Here is a 12448-nt window from a genome sequence, read left to right as displayed (position 1 = left end):
CGCTTCTACATTTATCTACGCTAATCTTCCATTCTGAAATCCGAAAATGTCCGAAATCCGACAAGTGTCTGCATCCCAAGGCACATTCGGATAAAATCTATTGATGCATCTCCTGTACTACGGTACACAAAATTCTTTTTGGCACAAACTCAGCGGGTGCAGCCTATATCTATGGAGCGAAGAAAATTTGGACGTCAAAAAAAAACAGGTTCTTCATACATTGTATTAACGTTGTCATACTGGCTTTGGAATATATCAGGAGCATCTGGGAAAGTGTTAAACAAATGCCAGTGTGTCTGATCCTTATTACAGTTATAATCCCTGCTGGAATTTGTGCATACTTAGAAAAAATCCTCAAAAGTAAATCACTACTATATGCAGCACTTAGGAACGATTTATAGATCGATGTGTTGTAAGACAACTAATCTATAGTTATGCTTTAAGTGTTGAGTGAGAATGTAGTCAAAGCCAACTATAATACTGTCAGTGATTGAATATATAGGCAGGCTCACTTGCTGAAGAGTGGCTTGTCGAGTGTAATGTAAAATTTCACTGCAGCAGGCCAAGTGCCTTCTCAGAAAGAAGGAAATGAAGTGGTAGAAACTCAAAAATTAGTTAGAAGGCAACAATGACTTGAGAATGTCTCTTGAAACAGTGACTTTGTGTGTCAGGATACAAAGTTCCAGAAATGAATGAATCTCTATTAAGCGTGAAAAATAATCAGTGAAAAGTATCGAGGCAGAAGCAGCTTTCACAATAATGGGCATTATCTTACGCCAATCAAGAGCATGAAAAAAATCTCTTAAAATCTGACATTCATTGTCCTCTTACCTGTTTATAGAGTTCTGCTGTCCAATAGACATCTGTAGACTTATGTTCTCATCAAACATAAATTGATATTCGGAGTCAATTATTTTAATTTCATTGATATGTATAAGGTGTGTACTGTCTGTATCTAATGGCTCAGCTGTAGATTATCATGAACTGCAGGACAGCCACATATCCAACTTGCAGTGGTTTGGTGTAACTGAGCGACTCGCTTGGCTACTTCAGAGGGCAGGCAGGGGTTAACAATGGATGTGGCACCACATGGAGGCCAGATCATGTAAGACTGGCAGAGTGCCTTTTGTGAAGGTTATTAGTGAACCAGATGGGTTTTTACAGCAATCCAGACATTTCATGGTCATAATTAATGATATGCTTTTTATTTCAGTTTTAATTAACAACATTTAAATTCCCCAGCCACTTTCATGGGATTTGAATTTGTGTCCCTCGATCATTAGTTGAGGCTTCAACATTAGTAGTCTTGCAGCAGAACTACTATGCTATTGTACCCTTGATGTCTGAAGAATGTTTAATACTCTGGCTTCAAATGAGGTCAGAGAATAATTTAAAGTGGAGCAGTGGAGAAGCATAGCGTCTATCATTCTGAGTTGTGCCATTCTACATTTTATAGATCTATTGTTACTCAATCTTTCTTGCTTGGGACATGTTCACTTTTTATGATGCATAATTAAAAACATCCTTTCTACACATATCTCATTCTCCACGTCTCCAGTTGATTCTTTCTTTTGGCACAATCCCATTGTTCTTAACCCTATAGGTACCCAGTACAAACTCTTTGGAATTCAAAAAATTACAGGTGCTGGAAATATGGAATTAAAATAGCAAACACTGGTAAAATTCAGTAGGTCAGGCAGCATCTGTGGAAAGAGAAACAATTATTGTATTGTGTCTGAAACTCTTCATTAGAACTGAGAAATAGGTTAGTACAGGTAGCAGAGAAGGCAAAGAACAAAGGAAATTCCTCATTCATTCATTTACGAGGTAACTTTGTTTATAGCTATCTTCATGGTCATCCCGTTTTACTCTATTAGAATCTTCTCTCTACCCTCCGCACACACACACACACACACACACACACACACACACACACACACACACACACACACACTAACACACACACACAAACTAAAACCCTCCAATCCAGGCAGCATTCTGGTAGACCTCTTATGCACCCTCTCCAAAGGCTCCACATCCTTCCTGTAATGGGCCAACCAGAACTGTAAAAATGGAAGGAGATAAGATGGTTATAATATTTGTAGGTGAGGTCTTAAGAACTTGGTACGGGAAGTTCTCTTTCCTTAACTGTGACTTTTCTATTTAAAACATGTGTTATATTAACTTAACACATTTTGGCTTTACATATTTAAACTTTGTTTGCTTAAATCTGTAGTTGAAAACCCATTTGTCCATGAGCTTACACCATAGTGGGGTGGAATTCACAGTGGAAGTCAGTCAAGCAGTGCATTGACGGGGGGGGGGGGGGGGGGGGGGACCAGATGCTTGCAGAGATGTGCTTCTTGAAGAGATGATTGATTGTGGTTTCAACCAGAGAGAGGGGCTGGGGTGCTGAGGAGATTGGTATGGGTAAAACCTGGTTGAGAATATGATTATTCAGCCTGGCTGGAAGAAGGTAGTTAACACTATCTTCCCAGCTGAGGTTTAGTTAGAAACAAAGAACTTCAGATGCTGACTTACCTAAGAAAGACCTAAAATGCTGAAGTAAAAGAAACACCACCCCTGCAATCAGTCTGAAGAAGGGTCCCGACCCGAAATGTCACCTGTCCATGTTCTCCAGGGATGCTACCTGACCCGCTCTTTGTGCCTTTCCTGAGGTCGAATTAAGGCTTGTTTCAGTATACATTGTAAGCTCCATTTACAGGCCATGTCTGCATGGAACAACTTTGCCAAAGTGACATAAGAAACAAAGTTGTTGCATTGTTTAACATTGCTTTGGCCTATCAGAAGCACAAAGGACCTGGACCAACTATTTGAAAGGCACCATGGGCTGAATCAGATAATATTTTAGATCAATTTTATTAGCTAGTGCATAGAAGTATTGTGATGGGCAATGGAATTCCAAGGACATTTATTGTAACATACCTCCCCCGTGTGGAGAATTTTATGTAAAGCAGTTTAAGTTGCACCACAACGGCTATCAAAAGGACAGAAGAGAGACACAAAATGCTGGAGTAACAATGGCTCAGGCAGCATCTCTGGAGAAAAGGAATAGATGACGTTTTGGATGGAGACCCTTCATCAGACTGTTACACATTTTGTCTCCTTGCATAGAAAAGTACAGATCAGTCTACCCTTTTCTATCTCCTCCCTCCTGCCCCTTCCTTCTCATTCAGACTTTATTTTGCTTGGAGACTTAATATAATTAGATATGTGGGACTGCAGGTTTATTATACATCTGACGTATAACTGCAGTGTGAAAGACAGAATTAATCAAGTATCGTAATGTCCCATTCAGACTGCTGCAGAATGCAATCGACGTCTTCATAAGTTGCTGAACTTTCTTCCACTGTCAAAAAGCTGTCGAAAAGCTTAGACACGAAACAGGGCACATTTAAGATAAGTTTAACCACAAAAAGTAAATCCAATGGGAAGAAGAACATTGTTTTATTTATGAAAGATAGACACAAAAAGCTGGAATAACTCAGCGGGACAGGGAGCATCTCTGGACAGAAGGAATGGGTGACGTTTTGGGTCGAGATACTTCTTCAGATCAAAGTTATTTGTGGAGTTATTTATTCAGACAGATTAAAGTTTTCGATCCAAAACATGGGTGGGCGGCGCGACCGACGTCGCTGCGGCCTCTGCAGTCTGTCTGTCTTTTTTTTTTTTTTTTTTTCTCCCGTTGAGGGTATAGTTTGTAGTGGGATTTTAATTATGTATGTGTGGGGGGCGGGGGGTGGGTGGGGGAATCTTTTAAATCTCTTTCCTGCACGGGGACCCGACCTTTTCCCTGTCAGGTCTCCGTTGTCGTTGGGGCCTAGCACCGTGGAGCGGCCTCCAACCGGAACGACCTGGGGGCTCAAGTCACGGAGCCGGCGGAGCTGCGGACCTACCATCGTGGAGCTGGCCAGCTTCGGAGCGTGGAGAGTTCGGAGCGTGGAGAGCTGCGGTGGCGCTCGGCTGCGACCCGACTCCGGTGGATGGTGACACCGTGAGCTCGTGGGTCCCCGGTGGGAGACCGCTTTGCGGGGCACCGGCGACTGCACCCGCCCGAATTGCGGGGATGAAGGTGACCTGGAGCGGGCCTTGCATCGCCCGGCGCGGCTTAAACAGACGCGGGACTTGCTAGCGCCCGCCGGGGGCTCCAACATCAAGACCCGGAGCAGGGCCTTACATCGCCCGGCGCGGCTTTAAATGGCTGTGATGGATGTTTGTGTAAATTGTGTTGGTGTGTGTCTTGGTTCTTTTCTTGTATGACTGCAGAAACCAAATTTCGTTTGAACCTCATGTGAGGTTCAAATGACAAATAAATGGTATTGTATTGTATTGTATCACCCATTCATTCTCTCCAGAGATGCTGTCTGTCCCGCTGAGTTACTCCAGCATTTTGTGTCTATCTTCGGATTTAAAAAGCATCTGCAGCTCCTTCCTACACATTGTTTGGTTTATGCTGTGAATGGTTGTGAAATGAGTACAGTGCCGGAGAAGGTGATGGAAACAGAATCAGTAACTTCCAAAGGTGAAGTAATAATTAATCAAAGGGGGAATTTGCAGGAATCTCGGACTCATTCAATCAAAGAGCCCACATGGGCACAACAGGCCAACTGACCTGTGCCTGATGGTTCTATATCACTAAATGCATATTGAAACCAATAGTTTTGTATATCACGTGCAGGCTTAATTCACTGATGGAAACAATTCACTCGGTTCAAGGTTCCATTTCAGAAAATTATTCCCAATTCCTTCAGAAAATGAATTAATTCCTAGTTAACAGTCTAGCAAACTATACATCAGCAGCAACATGTTGTACGCTTCCTTTAATAATTCAGGGGTGAATTCCTTCGTAAAAATTGTTCTATTGATATCAGAAGTTTTGAAAACTATGTAGACAATCTGCCTCCCTGATGTTCCCAGATGACAGACCAAGAATGTTTAAATATCCCTCTACAAAAACAATGAAGTGATGAATGCTAAACTATAACATGGATAGTGCAGGACTGGGTAAGTCATAATAAGGCCGCTGGAGGTCATTATAAATAATCAGAGAAGGTTGTGTTTAGGCTTCCCCGCAGACGAACATGATAGATATTTTGAGAACAAATAAACTGATTGTATTAAGTTCATAGCTTTGCCTCGTAGAGGTCTACTGCACGGGGAAATGCTATTTGGCCTTTTTAGCTGGATAGGGTCTTTGAATGAGTTCTCCAATTGTTTCCACTGCCCATCTTTGCATCCCATTCCCAAAATAAGAATGATTATTAAGAGCTGTATTTGAAATCCTGTGTCATTGGTGATATATGAGCTTCATTTATTTAAAAACCATATAAGGCAGGTGGAGAGTGGCATTGAATTGATGATCACTCATAGTGGTGTAATGGTGGTTTCAGAATAATCGATACTCACCAAGATATATAATTGACCACATCATTTTAAGGTATAATTTCATCCAGTACTTTTGCCACCTCGGACTTCCCTGGGCCCTAGTTTTTTTTTTAGAGATACAGTGCGGAAACAGGCCCTTCGGCCCACTGAGTTCGAGCCGACCAGCAATCCCCGCACAATAACACTATCCTACACACACTAGGAACCATTTTTACATTTACCAAGCCAATTAACCGACAAACCTGTACATCTTTGAGGTGTGGGAGGAAACCAAAGATCTCGGAGAAAACCCACGTAGGTCACTGGGAGAACGCACAAACTCCATACAGACAGCACCTGTGGTCGGGATTGAACTCGGGTCACCGGCGCTGCAAGCACTGTAAGGCAGCAACTCTACCACTGTGCCATTGTGCAAATCAACATCAACAAAATATAATTTCTAGTAGAAAGATATTGCAAACTGAAGACGAATAAAACTTAAATTGCCATTAAAGTTCCTGTTCCATATTTAAATTCAAATACAATATATCTTTTTTGAATTGTTGAGAAGCAGTAGTGAATGTTTGGGATAATAATTTTCCCTGTTCACCCCAAAATTGACATACATATGAAATGTTAGATGTCCACCAACTTTCCAATATACTATTTACATTTGACATTTACTGTCAACTTTGTTCATGATTTGCTCACAGGTTGAGGCCCTCAAACTGCCCTGTGCTGGACGACGAAGCTCTCCATGTGGCCCACCCTTGGTTTGAGTTTTTAATGCGAATAAGAGAGGTTGCTGACAATCCAGCAGGTATTCATAATTGAGTTGAAGTGATTTAATGCTATTAAGTTAATTTAACTACCTGTCATCGTGCACTAAATTCAGTGCGCATATCACTTGCTGAATGACATATATGTTTGTTCTCAATTAAGCAATTTTTGAAAAAGGTTTATCTCAAAATCCGTCATGATCTCACCCCTTCCCATCTATTTTTGTTATTCAAAGTCTGCAACCCTCTGAGGTCTCTGCTCTTCCCATTCTGACTATTCACCGTCTATATGTTTAATCACACCACTGATGCTATCTGCTCTCAGGTCCCATACTCAAATTCTGGAACTGCATCTTATTTGAGATACTTCTTAAAACCTGTCATTTGTCCAGGCTTTTAATTATCTGTCATTGTATGTCATGGTTTTAATTCTTTATCATGGTTCTCCCTTGGGTCTCTTTAAATCATTATAAATTGTCCTGTTGTTACTTTAGCAGAGATATAGCTAATGTTGGAAGTATCTAAAGTATTCCTGCAAAAGAACAATTCCTCTGCTTCCAGTTTAGTATTAGGTAAAGCTACTTTGACTGGCTAATTATTGATCACCCAATCGCACTACCTCAGGTGGACTCCCCGTAGGCCCCCCTCGGTCATGACTGACCATGTGTGATGCATCCTAGTTGTTGGCTGTTTGCTCCAAACCTCGGCTGGAGCAGCGACGCTTGTGGCTGAAGAGACCAATGCGGGAGTGACAGTCTCTGTGGCAAAGGTCACATTTGTGTGTGGACTAGGATACTGGTAATTACAGCATTGCTTGTGGTATGACTGAATCTCCTGTACTCTGGTGTTCATTCTTAGTTTGAAATATTACATTAATGTGCTCCATTCGTTTTACGCTTGCAGATGTACTGACTTCCATTTTATGTCTTTAGATGCATCTCTGGCATTCCAAGCAAGTCTGGCAAATGCCCAAATGCTGATCCCTAGTAACCAAGCCAGTGTCAGCAGCATGCTTCTGGAAGGGCATACTCTGATGGCGTTAGCCACCATTATGTTTGCTCCTGGAGGAATTGATCGGGTGAGTTATAAAAGGCTGTACCTTTAAAAGATTGAAACTTCTACTTTTTAAGTTTGATCCCATTGCATGAGGTTGTCATTCCAAGCTCCAAGGTTTCTTGTAATGATCGATTTATGAGTTGTTTTTAATTGAATAAGAACACCTGCTTCTTTTGAGCATGTAGCAGAAATTTGGGGTAACGTGGGGTTGTATGGCAATTCAAAATAAACAAAATAAAGTTATGCATGTAAACTGTTTTCTCTTGGAGTTTTACACCTGACAATTCCATATGCCTCTTCAACCAAACTTGGCAAACATTTGGAATTTTATGCTCAAACTGCAGCAATTCAACAATGCTGCCTGTGAGAACTAACCAACTCTCCCAACCTCCTGCCATATCTTCACATCCCTTTTCACGTTCTTTTGAAATACATACTCATATGCCTTTCAAAGTCTAATATGCCTCTTCTATCAGCACCTTCTCAGGAAACATTTTATTTAACAGTCCTCTGGGGGAAAAATACTTTAATATCTTGACTTCCTTTCATTCTATAATGGATGATCTTAAATTTATAGCCTAAATTACTAATTCATTCATTATTAGAAATTGTCATTTCTGCTTTGTTCTAAACTGCCCTGCTTAATTTTGAATATCTTAGTCATTTATCGTAACTCATAAAAGCAAAGGATATCGAACATTCAACATTTTCTCGTCAGTTAAAATGCCTTTGTGACCTTTTGAAATTGTGACAGGCTCCGAATACATCTCTTTATCTGTGGTTTTCTAGGTGATGCAGAAAAAGGAAGATGTTGGTGATTCCCTCTGGAAGGTTGACCCGCAGTTATTGAAAATGGCTCTGGCTCCCTATCCCAAGCTGCGTGCTGCTCTCTTCCCGCAGCTCACTCTTCATGGCCTTCCACCACCAGACATCTCTCTCTACCATCTTTTGCAGGTATTCACAATGCGTCTCATATTAAATGCTTGGGTTTCTTCTTCTTTCGTAAACAGCATTCTTACAATAATGTATCTGTGTTGGATGTTGTACAACTGCAATACTGGTTATATTCTACCTTCTTTGCCTAGAACCACAATGCATGTTTCCTTTTCTTTGTCCCCTTTCTTTAGCCAAGTATTATCGCCTCTTGATACCATTACATAAAATAAATGAAATGGGAACATAAGAAAGTAGGACCTTCCATTTCTTTTGTACTTCAGAAATTCATTTATTCAAATTGTGAATATAAATCATGAACCAGTAATGACCAACAATGACCAATATTAAAGAACCATAATGACCCAATGCTGATTCCTGCAGCATGTCTCTCGTTGCAGGCCTCCAGTCTAAAAAACAGTCCTCTACCACTACCCCCTGTATCCAATTGGCTAGTTTACAATATCCTAGGATACACTTGATCATGATATATCTACCTTGATGTGTTTCAAGATCACTAGCGCCTCTTCTTTAAATTGGACTCTCTTCGAGACTTGATTAACTTCCCTGAATTCCCTAGCATCCACGTCTTACTCCACAGTGAGTATGGATGAGAAATACTCATTTAACACCTTGCCCATCTCTTGTGGCTTCACACATAGAAAACCTTGTTGATTTTCAAGGGATCCTATTCTCTCCCCAATGATTCTTGCCCTTAATATCCTACTAGCATTTCTTTGGATTCTCTTTTACCTTATCTGCTAAAGCTATCTCATGTTCTCTTTTTGCTTCCTGATTTCCCTCTTAAGTGTGCTTCTGCACCCCCTATACTCAAGAGATTCACCATCCCAGCTGCCTATGCCTGACATAAGACTTTTTTTTATAACCAGAGCCTCAATATCTCTTGTCATCTTTGGTTGCCTACTCCTGAATGCCTTGCCCTTCACTCTTAACAGGATCATGCTGGCTCTGAGCTTTCCATACACTTTTAGAAACCTCCCACTTGCCAGATGTCCCTTTACCTCCCCCAATCAACTTTTGAACGTCCCAAGATGAAATACCATCAAAATTGGCCCAACTTAGGTCTTCAACATTTGGACCAGTCATATCGCCTTCTGCAATTATTTAAAAAAAATAGAATTCTGGTCAGTGGGGAATGGTAAGAATGGTCCAAATGTTGGTTGCCACAGTTGCCTTTAAATCAGAATTTTGTGGGTTAAATGTAACCTAGAGACCAGAGCTCATTATCCAGGCTGATCTTCTCTCGACAGGTTTGCACATGTGACAGATACTTGCTCTTAGCTGAGGCATTTACTCAAGGCCTTGTCTACTTTGCAGGTGGGCATGAAGAATCCTGTATATAAACACAAAGGAGTTCTCCCACTCCCCTAGCCAGTGCCCTTCATTCATTTTGTCCTTTTCGAAAGAATAGTTCCATCTGTAAAAGTGTGAAACTTAAGAATTCGAGTTAACTGGCCTGGAGTTAACTGGATGGTTAATGTTGTTGCTTTTCTTACATTCCACTGTGTGGACAGAGCATGATAACGGGTTCTGTTATTCCCCCCACCCCTGACATCAATGACCCGAAACGTCGCCTACTCCTTTTCTCCATAGATGCTGCCTCACCCGCTGAGTTTCTACAACATTTTTTTGTCTACTTATGATAACGGGCAGGATAATTTTCCAAGGTTCTTGAAGTTATAGTCTAGTGATTGCAATATAGTTGAAATGTCATTCTTAGCTAAGGAATACAACTGAGTATCAAAGGAGAGTAGAGACTCCAAATTTAGTTAAACTAATATTAACAGCCAGTGTGCATTCAGCATAAGCTTGCTTGCCATTGCCACAGGCAGCTTTTTGTCATCCTTTAACCCAAACTTGAATCTATTTAATCTAATCCTTTAATCTATTGTTCAACACCAACAGGTGACTGATCATAATTGACCAGATTTCACAGTTGGAATAGTAATGAAGCAATCAGTGCCCAATTTTTAAATATGTAAATCAGACAGGCGAGCATGAGGCCGCCGATATTCATAATATATGTACTAAACTGGCTGAAAATATGTGTAGGGTTGATCCCAAAAGTTATAGAATGCTCAAAATACTCCCTGCCTCTGCTGTATGTTAGCTTGTGAAAGGATCTCTTTTAGAATCATTGGCCTCAGTGTACTATGAAGTTTAAAAATATTTTCACTCAAGATGAAATTACCTTGAATCATAAAGGAATTGAAAGGTAAATTTATTGTAACAATGTAGGGTAATCTCTTACAATTAATTATACCGTTCAGTTTGATATAAAACATTTGGAGATGTTTGCTCATTGTCACCCAGATTGTTAACCATCCCATACTTCCAACTCAGGCTTTTTGGGACCTTGTAATTTATGTGTGCAATGGGGCAGACTGCAGCTTTTCTATTAGACACATGAATAAACAAAGCTTTAATGATGACAAATGTCCTTGTTGGTTTGAAGACCTATTCGACTGCATAACGACAGTTTCAGTTTAGGATGTGTCATATTGTACAATGTAAAATGATTCATTATGTTTTTATTTTGAGCAGAACAAGAATAAAGAACATTTAAATTGTTCATAACTTGTTATGTGTGTTCACTGGGAAATTGCATAAAGCTCATTATTGTGCATTCATTTTGACCTGTAAACTTCATTAAGATTTCTGCTATTTTTAAGCATGCACAGATGTTTTATATCCACCACCCTTTGTTCATGTTTTAATTCCAGGAGACTTTGCTCATTTAATTTTCCTTTATTTCTTATAGTCACTGCACCCCTTTGACCCATCTAGGCTCTTCAGTTGGCAGTCTGCCAACTTGCTCTCCACTTGTGGTGAGTGCCTTTGAGATTAATGAATGTAACTAGAGCAACAGACAGAATTAGGAGAGAAGGCAGTAGAGGAGCTTGCCAAAGCTTTCAAGGGCAATTAGGGCACTAATTTCATGTATCTGTTGTCAGCTGCTGAACTCATTAGTTTTTGCCGATAAGTTTGGTTCTTGAAATGGTGGGTGTTGCTTATCTAAAGCAAACCAGGAATAGTATCTTCATGATAGGTTTGACAGTTCATTACAAACGGAAATAAAAATTTAAAAGGCAGATAACAATGGCACCCAGGTAAAAGTAACATTTAACTGAACTGCACAGGACTAGAACAACCACATTTCAATTGCCATTTGAATTGACATACCCTGACATTTGAGACTCTCGAATTGATGTCTTGCTTCTGCTCTGGCTTTGCAAGTCATCCTCCATCCCAAGGAACTGAATGAGAAGTAGAAGATGCTCAAATTGGATTTGATTCTTTAACTGAGAGCAGCCTTGCTTCCTCTAATTTGAGTTCCTCAGAAACATTTCCGTGTGTCAGCTTTAGTCAATCACAGTAGACTTGCTGTGATGTCTTACAAGTGTTCATCTGTTGCATTCAGTATCTAATTGTACATAAAGACTGGTAATTATGCCAAGATGGCAGAGAGGACACGTGCTAAAGAGATGTATCCAGGGGTAAAGACAAGAAGGGAAGAAGTTGACAAAGAACCAGAATTTGCGACAAATCACCAGTAAAAGTTGTCTTCCGTTCTAAGCCTTTAAATTAACATTGCGGATATTGTTTATCTTTGCTTACCTCTTTTGGAATATATATATTATTTATCTGAGGCATTAACAATTGGCTGTCACGGTGGCGCAGCAGTAGAGTTGCTGCCTTACAGCATCAGAGACTCCGGGTTTGATTCTGGCTACGGGGGCTGTCTGTATGGAGTTTGTACATTCTCCGTGACCTCCTGGGTTTTCACGGGTGCTTCAGTTTCCTTCCATGCTCCAAAGACGTACAGGTTTGTCGGTTAATTGGGTTTGGTAAAAACTGTAAATTTTCCCCCGCATGTTGGATAGTGTTAGGGTACAGGGTGATCGCTGGTTGGCATGGACCCGTAGGGCCGAAGGACCTGTTTCCGCACTGTGTCTCTAAACTAAACTAAACTAATAGCACTTCATCCCAGCCAACCCAGGTGAATCTCCTCTACACCCTCCTGGGCGTATCATCTCTTATTCTGTTCACTTGCCACTTCCAAAAGACAGATAGACACAAAAAGCTGGAGTAACTCAGCGGGACAGGCAGCATCTCTGGAGAGAAGGTCATTCATTGTCCTTTATCTCTCCACATCACCATCTATTTTTCTCGTTTCCCTTATCCCTAACCAGTCTGAAGAAGGGTCTCGACCCCAAATGTCACCCATTCCTTCGCTCCAGAGATGCTATCTGCCCCGCTGAGTTACTCCAGCT

At 40.7% G+C, this 12448-nt stretch overlaps 1 protein-coding gene across 2 annotated transcripts in view; it reads left to right on the top strand.

The window, feature by feature from the left end:
* The window catches only part of spg11 (SPG11 vesicle trafficking associated, spatacsin), a 101922-nt gene that overhangs the window by 39058 nt on the left and 50416 nt on the right, over positions 1-12448 (top strand). For both annotated transcript variants that reach the window (XM_055661384.1, XM_055661383.1), the window contains exons 17-20: positions 6099-6205; positions 7097-7242; positions 8010-8174; positions 10936-11002. In XM_055661384.1, coding sequence (XP_055517359.1) covers positions 6099-6205; positions 7097-7242; positions 8010-8174; positions 10936-11002 — 485 coding nt within the window. The remainder of the gene's footprint in view (positions 1-6098; positions 6206-7096; positions 7243-8009; positions 8175-10935; positions 11003-12448) is intronic.

This window comes from Leucoraja erinacea, chromosome 33, assembly GCF_028641065.1.
Source record: "Leucoraja erinacea ecotype New England chromosome 33, Leri_hhj_1, whole genome shotgun sequence".
NCBI classification, from domain to species: domain Eukaryota; kingdom Metazoa; phylum Chordata; class Chondrichthyes; order Rajiformes; family Rajidae; genus Leucoraja; species Leucoraja erinaceus.
This window is presented reverse-complemented; position numbering and strand designations above follow the sequence as displayed.